We start from the raw sequence: 18,232 nt of genomic DNA on the forward strand, positions 1-18,232 counted from the left end.
CTACTTGCGGTTTATGGATACATTTTTGTCTCTCAATCGCCATGATTCTGTTAAAATCTTTTATCAGATCGATACAAATCACAAAAAATTAACAAAAATACAAAAGACCTGAAACTCACTTATGAATGTCAAGCAATCAGCATATACACGGTCGACTTACAACTTATTCAACATTTTGCAATTTTTATCAATTGTAAAAATGAGAGGAAAATAACTTCAATTTCACATATTTATTATAATATAGACTTTTGTTGTGCAATACTACAATAAATCATTTGGTACTAAATTCACTTGTAAATTTAAAGCTATTTGTACCTCAAACAAATTCTAAAACTGCTTTGCAATGCATCAATTTATTAAACTCACCTATGAGAGTACACCGAAATGCCACACCAACTACACACATATTATTGTCCTTTACTGCACCTATAAGTCCACTTACTTCTGTTCCGTGACTGAAATATAATACATATATTACTATGGTATCGTGTCTATAAACTCATTCCATACAGAAGCTTAAGCATATTAAAAACAGCAGATTGCTTTCTGATAACCATGTGGTTTCAAAATTGATTTGATAAATGTTGTATTTGTTACCTCGGAATCAAAATTCACCGTCGAATATTGTTTCAGTTCATTATCATCTTATTTTCAGTAAGAATAGGACCAAACAAACACAGCATAAAGTTTACCCCTCCCTAAAATTTACTCATTTACACGTATAACTACTCAAGTTATAGGGAAATCAATTACTAGTATCAGAACAATCGAATTATAAATGGAAATTGCTAAATTGGTCACTTTTTATAATATATCGATTATTATTACTGTGCATGAGACAACCAGGATTTATAATTTCAATATAGAAGGGCATGGTGTATGTAATATGTTTTTTTAAGGATGTACTTAGGTGAAATTAAAAAAATCTAGATGTTAAAATTTATACTATAAGTCTGAAGAGCATTAGCTAAGAAACAAAATAAGCGAAAAATATTGATAGTTTATGGAGCTCCTTTTTGAGATATTTAAAAAAAAATTTAAATGGCGGGAAAAGGATGACTCTAATTTTTATCTTATATTTGCATTGGAATTATTTGTGTCTCAAATCGAAAGAAATCTAGAATTTGCTCTTAAAAATGTTGGTAAATGACCTTTTATGAGCTAATGAAGTCTTATATGAAAATAACCATGGGTGTTTAATGGGGCAAAATATTTTACCCAGTATCGTCGGAAAAAAAAACAAGGAGTGAAACAGTTTGACAAAAGGTTCTAAACCTCACCTAAGTACACCTTCAAACTGTATTTTGACATGTAGATGCCTTCTATTTGTTGTATTTTTTTTGCGATTGGTTTCTGCTCATTGACATATACCCCACATCTCCTTTCATTTGTTTAACATAGATTGGAATAATGCTTGTGGACAGAAATTGTGAATACAAATACTAAATGGCACTTTCTTTTTTGTGTTAAGTTTTTGATGTCATTTTAGCAATATTTTTAGTATTGTCATATAAGCGGGAGGTTTTACTAGCCTTAAAACCAGGTTTAACCCACCATTTTTCTTTAAAATGTCCTGTATATACCAAGTCAGGAATATGGCAGTTGTTATCAGATAGTTCGTTTCTATGAATGTTGGCGTTTGATTTTGTAGCAGTTCAGTGTTTCTGTTGTTTGTATTTTCCTCTTATATTGATGTGCTTCCCTCGGTTTTGGTTCGTGACCCGGAATTGTTTTCGCTTAATCGATTTATGACTATTGAACAGCAGTATTATACTGTTGTCTTTATTCATGATGTTAGTCAGTATCTACTGTTCGATTGTTTGATCTTGATACATTACACTATGGGACCGAACAAACAGACGCAGACCAAAGTATGTGTGTTACCTGTCACCAGTACTCTAACATTCTAAAGCTCTCACCAATTTCTCTTAAACATTAAAATTGAGAAAGGAAATGGGGAATGTGTCAAAGCGACAACAACCCGACCATAGAGCAGAAAACAGCCGAAGGCAACCAATGGGTCTTCAATGTAGCGAGAAACTCCCGCACCTGTAGGTGTCCTTCAGCTGGCCCCTTAAAAAATATGTATACTAGTAAAGTGATAATGGACGTCATACTAAACTCCGAATTATACACAAGAAACTAAAATTAAAAATCATACAAGACTAACAAAGGCCAGAGGCTCCTAACTTGGGACAGGCGCAAAATTGCGGCGGGGTTGAACATGTTTATGAGATCTCAACCCTCCTCCTATACCTCTAGCCAATGTAGAAAAGTAAACGCATAACAATACGCACATTACAATTCAGTTCAAGAGAAGTCCGAGTCTGATGTCAGAAGATGTAACAAAATAAAATAAATAAAATGACAATAATACAAAAATAACAACAGACTACTAGCAGTTAACTGACATGCCAGCTTCAGACCTCAAATAAACTTATTGAAAGATTATGTCTTCATCATATGAATATCAGGTATATTCCCTCCCGTTAGGGGTTTAGTATCATACTATCATAAAATATATCAGAAGAACATAACCCGTGTCATGCCAACAACTGTTTTTCAAATAAATGTGTTTAGTTCCGATGCAAAGACCCTATAAGTGAATCAATATCAAAGCCAAAATATGCAATCATTAATGACCTGACAACAGTATCGTAACTATATCCCTTCTTAATAAAGTTTTATAAGCTTTTGAGGTGAATACTGACATTTTTGTGCTTTGTAAAGAATGTTACCATAAAAGATTAGATGTGAAATACCTGAACGTATAAGATGTCTGCATGTTGAGTTATATTTACGAATTATTTCCTTATACCGATGATAAAATTTAGTAAATATTTTGACTAGTTTGTGATATCGAAAACCCTGGTGTAATAATTTTTCAGTAATACATAAATTTCTCCCGCTATTGAATTCAAAACGTAACCTCAATAGACTCAAGGTAAAAACAATGCGAAATAAACCTTTTCCCTACCTATAATGGTCTGCTGTTTATAAATAACACTAGGCGTTTACCTTTCAGATGAAAAGTACATATCAGCTTACATAATCTAATAAACAAAATACTCCAAAAAAATATTTTTTCCATTTGAAATATATATTATCTGACAGTTAGAAGTACATTTCATACGCTCTGAATGCCTTTGTTGCTGTGTTACATATTTTTTTTTTTTGTTCATTTTTTGTACATAAATTAGTTAGTTTTCTCGTTTGAATTGTTTTACATTATTTTTTGACATTTCGGTGCCTTTTATAGCTGACTATGAGGTTTGGGCTTTGTTCATTGTTGAAGGCTGTACGTTGACTTGTTTTACATTATTTTTTGACATTTCGGTGCCTTTTATAGCTGACTATGAGGTTTGGGCTTTGTTCATTGTTGAAGGCTGTACGTTGACCTCTAATTGTTACTTTCTGTGTCATTTGGTCTCTTGTGAAGAGTTGTCTAATTGGCAATCATACCACATATTCTTTTTTATATTGTTAACTTTTAATGTGTTTTCTGCTTTTATTTCAACACTTCATCCTCAATTTGTAAAAACATTTCAGATTTTTCATCAACGCCGTATTGTTTCTATAACGGGACGTAACACCACTAATATTTGTGCATTACAATAAGCTCCACCTACTAATATGAAACAAACACGGTCTCCTTGGCGTAACCGTTAACCAATGATATTCCTAGAAAGGTATAGGAGGTAAGATAAATGTATATACTGGCAAGCGAAAATCTGGGTATGGTTTTGAAATGCGTTTTGTTTGAATATTTATTGTTCAGAGGAGTGTTTTGGTAGTTAATTTTGGTGTGTTTTGCTTTCCATAACTGTAGATGATTCCTGTTATCTTTTTCATCTATTATTTAGAACAAACATTCAATTATACTAAATATCTGTCCCCGACATGTTTTAGATACCATGAAATAATTATTGAACTGTTTACCTTCTTCCTGTTGCAGGATAGGGATTATGATCGAAGCCATATATATCAATATCATGGTCAGTATCCTGTGTAGTAATATACAAATATGAACTATTATGTATTAATATATCTCTGATGTACATGTATCATGCTATGCATCCCATATTTCATTTTCATTCGGATGTTTGAATACTTAAAAGTGAAAAAACAAAAAAATCCAAACTCAGAGAAAAATTCAAAACTGAAAGTCCCTAATCAAATGGCAAAATTAAAAGCTCAAACACATCAAACACAAATGATTTTTTAACTTCTGTTAGTAATGGATGGGTCAATTTATAGAATATAATATTGCTTTTAAAATAGAGCTATGGTCGAGGAATTGTAGTGGTTAACTGTTGATACGGTATGTGATATTAGACAAACAATAACTTATGCTTTATGATAATTTATTTAAAAAAACCAAACATGTTTCACGTGATATTATGTAATAAAAAAACGGTTTGATAAGGCTTTTTGAACTCTGACTGTTATAAATATTATTAAGGATGGCTGATACAGAATAATTGCCATTGATCGGATTACAAATACAATTTGTCTGTATTTACTACTCAGTAAATACTAAATTAAATTTCAAAATAATTATACCATAAAAAAAAGTTCAAGAAGTGTACGTACAACATTGACTGCAAGATCAGGGTGGTCTGTCTGTAAACCATCATCCAACACTGCTATTATAATACCCTGACCAGAGTAACCGGCCGCCCAAGCTTCGTCGATTTTCATTGACGGAGATACATCATCATTCTGAAAACGTGACGGGAAATATTTGAGAAATGTTATGATTAACTATGAAACTAAACTTGAATATATGAGTTATATCAGTCTTATAACTTAGTACGCCAAAGCTCGTGTCGTCTGTATAAGTTTCACCAGTTGTGCTCAAATATAAACAATTTTGAAGTCCACATGATGTACGAAATTGACAATATTAAAACAAAACAATTTGTGTCAAATCTTGATAAGGGTCAGTCATGCATAGGAAGTTTTTTTTTTCTTCAGCTGATTTCAACAATATATGAGCAGTCAATTTAGCGAAAACGACCGTATCAATATTATTTCATGGCACCTGGGGAGTGCTGACTCTTATTCTGCTGCATAGATGTTGGAATGCTTACAAATTATGCATACCAGATTTTCCTTATATTTAGAACACTAGTACGAAATTAAAAGATATTCTGAATATTATACAATTATGGGCTTTTGATGCGGTTGATCCAATGATTTATCAACCTAAGATATATGATATTCACCTAGGCCAACTGGTCGATAAATCATTGACAATAAGCAAACCAGTATCAAATTAAATTATGCTTTTGAATTTTGAATATAAATTTAATGTCAGTACTGGTATAGGCAGCATTCAAAGATCTTAATTCTATGTTGAATTAATAAGCTTAAAGAATAAGTGTATTCAAAGGATAAATACGTGTACATAGAGAGTTTATGATTTTACGAGTTCTTTTAACAACATCAACGTATACATTAGGATGTGTTATCAAGTCAGTAATAAGGTTCTGCCGAAACATAAAGTCAGACGTCAGTACAATAATTATACTCGTATATGTGAAAAAAAATTGTAACAATGTTAAGAAGTCTATGGCAACAAAATTCTTAAACTCATAGTATACCAGTTTAGCATGGATAACGTGCATTGACACTACAGACAAGGCCGTAGCGACCGATCTGGGCATTATTAAAACCGAAAGACAAAGCCAAGAAAACATAAAAGTCTAGAGCAATTAATTATTAGTGAACAAATAAACGTTGATTTTTCGCCATTATTAAAACACCATTAACCAAATTACATTAATCGAACATTTGTGAATTCCAGGAATTACAAATTGCTTCCCAGGACATATCAAAAAAACTGTTACATGAAGATTGCACTATAATAGTTAACAGATCCTTCTTCAAACGTGATCTATGAAATACGCTGCTAAATTATATAGCATGTCCTAACTCATTACACAATAGCGGATTGTCAATTATTTCTGATATACCGTACATATACACTTCATCACCAATCAAACATTTAATTTTTTTGGTAGTTGGAATCTACTAACTCTTGCTCGTTAAAATACGATACTGAACATTTTTTTAACAACAAAGTGAAAAGTTGTTTCAACATGGCATACATATTCGGTGTAATCATCTATTATCGTGAACTAGCTGGGTGGAGGTTTTTTTCTGACAGTAAACACAGGAAAACATTCCCAATTTATGAAATATCGCACTGAAAACATGATTCTTTTTATTTGTTATTTCGACTAAAATATTATAACGTAGCATATTTACCTTGTGTCATGCTATAAGTTTCGACAAAACTGAACACGGCTTTGATCAGAAATGAAATATTAACATATTGATATAAATATATATCAAACAGCTAAACAACGATAACCGTTTGTTTCTTAAACAAACTAAAGAGCCTATGTCTCTCACCGGATATTCTTGTTCACAATTGATGCATGAAATAATGCAATCATTATACTTTTACTTTAGTTTCAGAGATAATAGCCAAAAACTGCATTTTATCCCAATGTTCGATTTTTAGCCATGTCGGCAATGTTGGTTGGCAGGCAGAGTCATCGGACAAATTTATTAAACTAAATACTCTAATGATGATTGTGGCCAAGTTTGGTTAAATTTGTCTCAGTTGTTTCAGAGGAGCAGATTTTTGTAAAAGATAACAAACATTTACGAAAAATTGTAAAAAATTGACTTTCAAGGGCAATCAATCCTTTCGGGGTCAATTGACAATTTTGGTCATGTTTAACTTATTTGTAGATCTTACTTTGCTGAACATTATTGCTGTTTACAGTTTATCTCTATCTATAATACGATTCAAGAAAATAACCAAAAACTGCAAAATTTCCTTAAAATTACTATTAATGGGGCAGCAACCCACCAACTGGTTGTCTGATTCGTCTAAAAATAACAGGGCAGATAGATCTAAACCTGATGAACATTTTTACCCCGTCACATATACTCTAAATGCTTTAGTTTCAGAGATATAAGCCAAAAACTGTATTTTACCACCTATGTTCTATTTTTAGCCATGACGGCCATATTGGTTGGCAGGCGGGGTCTTCGGACACATTTTTTAAACTAGATACCGAAATGATGATTGTGGCCAAGTTTTGTTAAATTTGGCCCGGTAGTTTCAAAGGAGAAGATTTTTGTAAAAGTTAATTGACGACGACGTCGAGAAAAGCTAACTTGGCCCATTGAGCCACGTGAGCTAACAATCAATGCAAAAAGTAAGATAACAAAAATACTGAACTCTAAGGAAAAATCAAAACGGAAGTCCCTTATCAAATGACAAAATCAAGAGCTCAAACATATCCAACGAATGGAAAACAACAGTCATATTCCTCACTTGGAACAGGCATTTGGTTATGTAGAAAATGTTTTATAGCTTGATTACCCTCTCACTTGTATGTAGTTCGTATTAAATTCCATTATATTACCAACAATGTGTGAACAAACCAGGTAAAAATGTAAAACAAAATGGGTGCATTGACGATAGTTTGCGTTAAACAGTATTACGCTGTGTTTTTATAACAAATACAAATTATTTAACCCTGTGAAACTATTTCATACCAAATACCAGAGGTTGGGCCATTCTGTATCTGCTGTTCTTTTCACTCTGACATATGCCTTTTCTTGTATAACCCAGGAAATCTATAATGATATAAATTGTGTTTTACTTTTTTAAATGACAAGGAAAAAGTAAATGATGGTTTCGAGGTTAAGTTCATATGCTTTTATTTATTTTTAAAGGTACTTTGAAATCAAAACTTTGTTCACAATCACAACAAAATCTAAAAGAATATACACGTCAACATTAAGAGGATTAACATTGAAAGTTCGTACTTCAAATAGTTATCAACAGTATTTGGTTGTTCACATTCCCACTCGTTCTAAAGATTTTATTTATAAGCATACCATAAGTTCGTTGTGCCCTAGCTCAATGTCATAGGTTTTTAATTAAATGGTCTTTTGAAAAGTCTCATTACAAATTTATTTGCTGTATCTCGTTTACAGCCTTTTTCGGTAACAAATTTAAATACTAAATCCCTGGGATGTGTTTTAGTTGATTTTAGTCTCTGATGCATGATTTTTTATTATTAATTGTTTTCGGCTTTTTACTAGCTGTCAGTAATTGCGAGTACTCTCAAATCGTACTTTCTTGTTAATATGACCTGTTGATACTATTTGTAATGCTTTTTATTTGTTTTGTTGTTTAATGTTTACTTATTTAGGGTTATATCTCGTCTATATTATTCTAATCCTGGTACCTTTGATAACTATATGTCGCCGCGATATAGCATTTTTGTGCTAATGCGGCGTAAAGCAACCAACAATCAAATCGTCTATATATCAGCTTTGATAAGTGTAAATTTTCACTTCTTCGTACTATAAACATTTTAAAATCTGTATACCTTACCACAAAATTATTTTCATTTACCTGTGTTTATTATTGTATATGGCGGCTTTTTGTTTAAGGTTATTGTTTTTTTTAATTGTTTAACATCTCACGGCGGTATACTACTGTTGCCTTTAATTATTCGTCCCTTATTGTATTGATTTTGTATTTACATTGTATCATAGATCAAATTTATTCGTTCAGTGTATGTTCACTAGTGTTAATATGTCTTTTGATTGAGTTTAACTATTTCAATTGATATTTTATAGTGTGTCTTTCTATGTTGTGATATAATACTATTGTTTCAGATAAGGTGAAGGTTGGTACCTATTAAAACGTTTAAACCCACTTCAGTTATTTGCACCTGTCGTAAGTCAGGAATCTGATGTTCAGTAGTTGTCGTTTGTTGATGTGGCTCATAACTTTCTCGTTTCTTGTTTTTTATATAGATTAGACCGTTGTTTTACCCGTTTGAATGGTTAAACACTAGTCATTTTTGGGGCCATTTATAGCTTGCTGTTTGGTGTGAGCCAAGGGTCTGTGTTGAAGACCGTACCTTGACCTAAAATGGTTTACTTTTACAATTTGTGACTTGAAGTGAGAGTTGTCTCATTGGCACTCATACCGCATCTTCTTATATATATTAACACTGCATTTGGAATTTTCTAGTTTCTAGAGAGAATAATTTCCCGCCAATTTTTCAATCGATTATATCTCAAATACAAGATCGCAGACTTGTCATTTTTTCTCCTTTTTTTAAAGTTTTGATATTTATATACTATCAATGTATTACAGTCTTTTAAACAGCTTGTTATTTTTTAACAGGGGAGGATTGCGCATAAAAGAAAATTATACAATTAAATTGGCAGTCGAAGCTTGATGTATGTCGGAATTTATAATGTCATTTGCAACTCAAGCTTCACTATATGATGGCGATCAGTTTGTATTGAAAATAAAAAAAAATTGACAAACAATTGTACAAAAAATAAAAGCTTTTGGACAAACGGTATAATATAAGTAGTTTTAACAGAGTACTTTGTATGATTGCATACAATTTTGTTATTGGACAAAGACGTCTTCGGCATGGGTTGTGTTTCATGTGTCACAGTACTGTAAAATTCTCTCTAGTATGCATTTCATTTGTATATTTTATTTGACGTAGTCATCACTTTGAAAATATGTCGATTTTTTTCCTAATACTTGGAAATATTCGATGAACGAATTTGATCAAGAAAACTTGTTCAAAAATGGCGAAAATGAAGAGCGCTTGGGAAATCGTTTAAATTCCTATTTTGAGTTATACCTCAGAACTTTGTCTTAGAACATTTATATCCGGGTCTTCTTTGAGAGTACTTAATGCCTCTTTGGTTTTCTTCTGACTTATTTGAGCAGTGATATACTTTGTTTTCCCGATCCAAAACTGAAAGAATCAAATGTTCATTTTAGTTTTCAAACAAATAAACAAAACAAACATACAACAGAAAATAGTTTTAAGAGTTTAGTTTGAATTCTGTCGATTGTTTAGGTGTAACACCACCATTGATTTTCCCCTATTTGTCTTTGTTAAATTTGCACTTTTCAAAACATTGTGCAGAATTTATCTTTGTTTCAAATTAAGAAATACTTGGCATGAGTAAAGTTTTAATCTGTTCAGTACTATAGACAAAATTTCACATAACATTTCATTGCATATACAAAAATTACCATCACTGGAAGTTAACCAATCAAATGTTCACCCTTTGTATTCCTGTGTACAAGCTTTAGTAACCATGTAACCCCAGGTTTCCTAAATCTTCTATAGATACACCAAATCAAAAAATTACGGTGATTTGAAACACCAAATATATGTGTGTATAACTCAGATTTTTTTTTACTGCAATGAAATGTAGGATTAATTTCCTGCAACTGTCAAATTCAAGGGAATACTTTTTTCGACCCTTTTTCGTATGCAACCGGATGTGACGTACTATGATTTGTTGGTATTATACCCAAACAAAGAATACTTCAAGGATTGTTGTTCAATAAACCAGCTCAAATTTTAAATTTAGATTTGAAATGTAAAATTAAGTCGTTCATATTTTTATGCATATATGTACAGATATTAATTCCAATGAACCTTGATACAAGTTTATAATAAAAAAACTGTGTGTATTAGGGTTAAATTTGAAATAAAATTAGCCAGTTTTAGGTCTTATTTGCAACTGAAAAGTGTATATTGGAAATGAAATTGTCTGATGCAACATGAAGCAAGGTGAAATGTTTTTTAAAATACAAATAGCCTAAAATAACATCCAACTGCATGTAAAAGTTTTAGTTCATATTATTTTTGCCTTATTTTATTTTTTTATGATACGTACGGTACGTGATTATTAGAGTAGGATATTTTAGATCGTTGTCTCCTATACAAGATACTTTTACTTTAAGTGTAATAAAGAACAGGTTGGTGCCTGTTAGTTTCCTCTAATATGGAATTGCATGCATGATTGTAATACAACAAAGGACAAGGTTAATGTAGGACAATATCAACTTTTTGAAGTTAAAAATTAATTTTTTTTTTTAAAACAAAGTCAACATTCATGTAAAACATAACAGCATTATAAATTAATATAAAATCTCAACATTGATGATATCACCTCCAGTTTTTTAAACGGTTCGTGTACCTCTTGCTATGTTTTCAAGTGTTTCTATTTGGTGTTATTCAACTTTTCCACGTCTGTGTTGTTTATGCCGGCAACAATTTTGTCTATCCTTTGTCATGATAGACGAGCTTCTATTTCAAATGTTCACATTAGGTCAAGTTTGAGCTTCTATTTCAAATGTTAACATTCGGTCATGTTTCAGAGTTACAGAATGTACATGACTGGTGATTTATTATTTTGGTGATGTCTCTTAGGGTAAGATAAGAGTCAATTATGTATCAGTTATTGTGCATAATCACTTTATACATTACTCATGAGCGTATTGTAAAGGAGTAACACGATGGGTGTCGCATAAAGAGCATGATCTGCATTATAAGTAACCCATCTGGAATCACCTGAGATCACTCCGGGTAAAAAGGGTATATGCTTTATGAATGCTATTTGAAAAAAAAACCTGATTGTTTATTTTTATTCAAATTCGTTTCTTTTTTAACATTTCTCAAACAAACTTTATTACCATTAAAAGGTTGAATCAAGGTTACTTAAACTTTGTCTACTGAATTGTATAAGCACACATTACCTGTTCAATGTATTCATATTGATGATAATTATTATTAAACCATAAACTTGGGTCATCTTCTCTTGTCGTTGTAAAAACTATTCTGTTCGTGAATTCTCGATCTTTTACATCTACTCTTTTGATCCTATTCGAACCATTTATCTCTTTCTTTTCCTCTTCGATGAAACAACTAACCAGATGATTCAAATGTATCAATATAATAACAAAATACATTTTCAATACACATATCCGAAATGTGTGCTCAATACACTAAGAATTTAGTTTGAAATAAACATTCAAAAGCCATCAATCCCCGGAATTGTTTAATCCGACACAAGTTCTTGGTCCATGAAATACAATTTATTTATACTTCCTCTTTTTAGAAATAATACACACAACATTTATATGTATGTAATGGTTGACCGAGTTTCATTTGTATTTTTTTTTAAAGCTGGCTTTATGTTATCTTATTTTATCTGTTTTCAAATCACAAATTCCTTTCGAAAATCAAAATAAACGACAAATGTATCAACAATTAGTAGATATAGGAAGATGTGGTGTGAGTGCCAATGAGACAACTCTCCATCCAAATAACAATTTAAAAATTAAACCATTATAGGTTAAAGTACGGCCTTCAACACGGAGCCTTGGCTCACACCGAACAACAAGCTATAAAGGGCCCCAAAATTACTAGTGTAAAACCATTCAAACGGGAAAACCAACGGTCTAATCTATATAAACAAAAGGTTTGTTATGAAGTTAATTAAGGGACGACATCAAAAGAGCAATGTAAGATAAAAAAAAAAAACTTAATTCAAATAGTTTGGGGGTGGGGGTTGAACTGCTGATATTTACATATATCTATATGGATCAATCAATTTTTCCCAAAATAAGTTAAGGGGGGGATGTGGGAGTCAGAGAAAAAACTATGTGAATTAAGTTTTTTATCCTTCATTGAACTTTTGATGTCGTCCCTAACTGTATTAAAGTTTAGAAAGATTTAAAGTGTGTCTTGTGAAATCGATCCGATTTTATTTTCTTTCATGTACAAACCGGGTCAGTGACCGTAAACGTTACCTGTGAAATCTAGACTGTATATTTATTAAATGGCATTAGGGAACGACCATTTAACTTCAAAAGGGGGGGGGGGGGGTTGAGGGGTATGGGTTTTTCCTAACAAAATATTATGATTCCCAAATTGATGAAAAGAAATATTTTGTTCAAACAGAGGACAACAAAATATTCTGAATCCAGATTTTCCCCATATCTTATAGTGTTAAATTTTTAACAAATATGTTGATTGATACCGTTTAAAACTAAATAAAATTGTTCGCGAAAAAACAAATCTGACTCAGAAAAGAACCCATATCCCCCTCCCCCTCTGCCGCCCCCCATTTTGACGTTAAATGGTTCCTCCCTTAACATAAATAATGTATTATGTGTACCATTTCAGTCACATTTTCTCATTTTCTCGTTTGCATTTTTTTTCTATTAACGCCTTCAGAAGAATTATTCTCGATACAAAGTTCTCACAATTGTCAATATAATTGAATTTTTTGTTATTGCCACATGTAAAGCAGGATCTGCTCACCCTTCCGGTGCACCTGAGATCACCCCCAGTTTTTGGCCATGGTGGGGTCCGTGTTGCTCAGCCTTTAGTTGTGAGATGTGTATACTATATTTGTCTGTTGGTCTTTTTTTCTTTTTTAGCCATTGCGTTGTCAGTTTATTTTCGACTTTGAGTTTGATTCTTCCTTTCATATCTTTTGCCTCCCTCATACAAGTGAGAGGTTTAGCTAGCTATACAACCAGGTTTAATCCACCATTTCTACATAAGGAAATGCCTTTACCAAGTCAGGAATATGACAGTTGTTATCCATTCGTTTGATGTGTTTGTGCTTTTGATTTTACCATTTGATCAGGGACGTTCCTTTTGAATTTTCCATGGAGTTCTGTATTTTTGTTATTTTACCTTTTAATACAGACAGCAACAGTAGAACAGACTATAGTTTTGACCGTACCAACAATGATTCACTGTGGTCAATTCAGTACTAACAATTCACTTGCAAGCAATTATAAACTGTTCATTAGCTATTCATTTAATTCAGTATGGTGTTGATGTGTTCTGGTAAATAATAACTGTTTTTATTTTGTTCATGTGCATATACTGATTTTGTGTCATTGATGGATACCCCATACCTTTGTTTGTTTCTATTATGTTAAGGGCGTTTGTCTCTCGTACTGTGTTGTTGTCTTACAAAGTTTCCACTTGAGGTGTATGTACATATGGTTTTTATTTAAGTTAAAGCGTATTTATTCTTGAGATGGCTATCCTGATGTGTGCTCAATTTAAAGCCAGTTTGTACAAAAACAATTTTAATAAGACGCACACCACCTATTTTGTCCCACATTCCTTTCTACGTTATTTTAAGATCTTTTGACTTTCAAACATATATGGGTGACGGGGTCAACATACCTGGGGTTTTTTTTAGACATCAGACCGTATAGGTTACCGGAACTTTGGATACACCTTATATTGGAGAAACAGGCAATATATGAACTGAATTCTGTATTCATTCATACATTTTTGTATTATTCAAAATTATCAGTCAGAAGGTGTTCTACAAGGATCACAAGTCCTTCAACTTTCATTTCATACCAAAATTTGCAAAATATATTCTACATAGTTTTATATTTACACCGATGCGTAGAAACTATTTTGTTTTGAATATGTACTACTTTCTGGTAATATGTTCGTTTTGACCGGGCCCGAGTTGGTGGTGTTACATCTTGCATAGCCTACCGGAATTATTTGCCTAAACATACGTTGTGTCTTGCCATGTCATTTAGCATATATGTTGATGTGCTCCGTGCCTGTTTTTATGAATTATGTTTAAAATAGCCTTTTTGCGCTTAAATTCATAGATATCAAAAAGAGGTAAAACCAGTCAACCAAAATTTGGCATTTTTTTGTTTGTTTCCATGACCATGCGTGCCACACTTCATATGTAAGAGTTTAAATAGTTACAGAGAGCCAGTATTAAATGCTTGTATTGTTTTTTGTGTAGCAGTCAAAAAAAGTTGTGTACACTACACTTATCCTTTATTGAATGATTTTCCACATTTACATCTAGTTTTATGGGGACCCTTAAAGCAAAAGAAGGTAACAAGGATATAGCTCCCCAAATATGACGAGGAAAAGAATTTACATGGTCAGCAGGGTAATTAATGGTTTGCAATCCTATTTAATCTCTTTCCTGCTCAGGTTCTTAGCTGACCAACCTCTGAAAAGTAACTGAATTCTTACAATTTTGTGCTTTTCAGGTCTCGTAATATTAGTTATGTAAATGAAATAAACTTAATATATTATGTAGCACCCCTTTAGGGACCGACCATTTAATTTAAAAGGGGGGCTATGGTTTTTCCTAAGATAATAAATTTTGATCCCCAATTTAATGAAAACAAATATTGTCAAGCAGATGACAAAAAAAAATGTTCGAGCTTTGCGCGAAAAACAATTTCTGACTGAAACAAAAACAACAAAACAAACAATAACACCCCTCCCCTCTTTTGAAGTTAAATGGTTGCTCCCTTACGAACTTGATTACTGAGGACATTTGTTAGGAAACACGAGTTAATACTTTGAGAATATAACACAAACAACTCATCAAATGTGAAAATACAATTGTTACATAGAAAATATCTGAAAATAAAAAGAACAACAAAATAAATACTCTTTTGAAGAGTTGTCTCATTGGCAATCATTCCACATCTTTTTTTTTAATATACATATATATATAAGAAAAAACAAAATGAAATTAAAAACCCTTTGTAATTTTAACAGACTGTAAATGCTACTTTATGCGATCCAGTTGGCGGTGAGGTAGAACATTGTAATCAATATAAACATTGTCTCAAGTTTTGATTCCATCGGTTTTAACTTATGCACAAGTTCCTTAACATAGTATATATATTGTACAATATACAAATGTATATTTGATGTCATGTAAGTCTTTTTCAGAGTAGAAAAGTGTCCTTTTTAAGCCCTATCTGCCATAGAAGAAGGCCATTATGTTTTCTGTCTTGTATCATGTTAGATCTCTAGGTTAAGATAGTTTACCTTCTAGTTATTATACAGTTTACACAGGGGGAACTGGTTCTCATACTGCAAACAATGATTCTGGTTTCACAAAGTGTCACACTTTGAAACAGATTTTCCTTCCAAAATAATTCCAGTATTTACTTCGATCTGGGAGGATTTTATGACTGGAAGATTGCAAGTAAAAGTAATATAAATCACAATGTATAAAAAAAATCCGAAAATCTAGGTGAGGCAGTGGCTGACACGCCGACCACATGTGGGCAGTATGATAGACTTGTTCTAACTTAACAAAGAGGAACACAATGCTTATAAAAACTTCCCCATAGTGGACACTGATATGTAGTGGTAGTTATATTTCTCTTTTTTGGAAATGACATCACAAAATGAGATTTGTCACTTGATTAATACTTATGTTTATAGCAATATACATAAACTTAACCATCCCCTTTTCCTTGCTTTCTTACAAATAAAGCATACTGTTTGTGTAATATATGTGCATAAGAATGTTATCAGTATTTTTCATAGACTTGATATCCAGTAGTTGAATGGTTAAAGATAGTTATTTTCTTTTTGCTGTATGGCAACAACCTGCATGTATTTGCTTAACAAATATTGCAAAAAGAGGGCAAAGATGTCACATACTACCCCAAAATTTCACCAAAAGTAGAATTTCAATCCCCTGAAGTTATACCTTTTCTGAAACTGTTTACAACTTTACATATATCTATCAAGAGATCAAGAGTGCATTTCTTTCTAACCTAAGTTAAGAAAATGTTGTGTGCCATTTGTTATAGTTTGTTTAGTAGAAACAAATGCATCGTTTAATCAGAGTTTGCTGACCCTGTTTGAACTGTCAAAAACGTATGCACATTTTGTTTTTATTTGAACTTATTACGCGGGGAAAAAGCCTCCGTAGAAGATGTTATAGACACAGAGGACATCGCTCCTCTATGCATATTTAATTTTATTGACAGTTTTTCATCATAATCAGATGAATGTATGAAGATAGTGATGATAAAGCCTTTGTTCTTGCTTTCCATAACTCAAAACATTGTCTAAAATTACTCAAATTTAGGTATTACCTCCTTTCTTTCATTTTTTGAGTTATGACAAGCAAGAACACGTTTATATATTAATTGATTTAATTTTAAAGTTAGAAAGAAATGCATCGTTTTAACTAACAAAACGACAAACGACAAACAGTAGACGCATTAGCAGCGAGTGTATTATACTTTGTCAAAGTTTATGCAAACTTTGCAAAAGTATGTAAGAAACAAATGATCAAAACGTGTGCACGTATCGCTAGAGTAAGAACGAAATTGGCTTCAGATAAAAAACAAATATTTGTCTTTCGTCTCCTTTTTGTGTGAAATTACGTAAAAAAGTTCGAATGAAAAAAATTGACAGTAATGTCACCTATAGTTGTTATTAATCATTTGTCATTTGGTATTCTGTGAAGAGCTGTCTCGTTGGCAATTGTACTACATCTTCTTTTTTTTTTTATACTAGTACACATATTGCTCTTAATGCTTTAGTTTCAGATTTATAAGCCAAAATCTACCCCTATGTTCTATTTTTAGCCATGGCGGCCATCTTGGTTGGTTGGCAGGGTCACAGCACACAAGTGTACAAACATTTCTGGACAAACGAAAAATACGGAGAGACAAAACAGAAAATAGCCCATAAAACAGGTAAATATAATCTTGATCGATGTTCTTATAAACCAACTTCGAAAGATAACTTAGTGGTCAGCAGTCTAAATTTAATAATAAATGTTATTGCACAATAATTTTCATATTTGAAAAATCCGCCGGTGCAAAAATTGCAGGATATTCTTCCCTTCCTTAACACCTGAGTTCATCCCAGGTTTTTGTTGGGTTATGTGTTGCTAAATTTTAGGTTTCTATGTTATAAGGACTGCTGTTTGTTTTCTCGTCGGTTTTCTTTTTTTTTCTATGGCTGTGTCGCTTTGTTTTCGACCTTTGAGTTTGATTGTTCCTTTGGTGTCTTTTGCCTCTCTTTTAACATGTTACCTCTCATTGCAAAAGTAAAGACACGTACTGTACATAGAGGAATTTTTGTACAGTTAAATATGATGTTGCCAATATATTTTTGCGGAGGCAGAGTTGTGAGAGTTAATCAGATCTGCACACACTTTTAGAGAATCGTGTAGCAGTCTTGTGGTCTCGTGTATGGACGAGAAGAGATCGAAGAGTGGTTGAATATGGTCGCGAAGGGATCGGGTATTGGTTGAGTTGGTCTGGGATAAAATAAATATAGAAGTCGCAGTGATCTGGAAGCGGTCGGAAATGGGTCGAGTTAATCTGGAAATGATCGGATATTAGTCGAGCAAAGGTCGAAATGATCGAGTACTGATCGGTAAAATTTGTGTATTCCGACCAAACTCGATCTCTACACGATCCTTTCCCGATCAATTCGACCCCTTCTCGACGAATTCTCGATCTCTTCTCGAGTGACTTGCTTCTCAGTCCTTACTCGATTGTGTAGAAAGTCAGATCAATGAC

At 32.5% G+C, this 18,232-nt stretch overlaps 1 protein-coding gene across 1 annotated transcript in view; it reads right to left on the reverse strand.

Annotated features, from left to right (window-relative positions):
* Positions 1-11,910, reverse strand: part of LOC134698024 (furin-like) — a 32,688-nt gene extending 20,778 nt beyond the window's left edge. The window contains exons 1-6 of the mRNA XM_063560313.1: positions 11,627-11,910; positions 9,711-9,827; positions 7,582-7,662; positions 4,594-4,722; positions 3,940-4,004; positions 367-455 (exon numbers count right to left, since the gene is read on the reverse strand). Coding sequence (XP_063416383.1) covers positions 367-455; positions 3,940-4,004; positions 4,594-4,722; positions 7,582-7,662; positions 9,711-9,827; positions 11,627-11,839 — 694 coding nt within the window. The 5' untranslated portion in view covers positions 11,840-11,910. The remainder of the gene's footprint in view (positions 1-366; positions 456-3,939; positions 4,005-4,593; positions 4,723-7,581; positions 7,663-9,710; positions 9,828-11,626) is intronic.
* Positions 11,911-18,232: the final 6,322 nt, after the last annotated feature.

This window comes from Mytilus trossulus, chromosome 14, assembly GCF_036588685.1.
Source record: "Mytilus trossulus isolate FHL-02 chromosome 14, PNRI_Mtr1.1.1.hap1, whole genome shotgun sequence".
NCBI lineage: Eukaryota > Metazoa > Mollusca > Bivalvia > Mytilida > Mytilidae > Mytilus > Mytilus trossulus.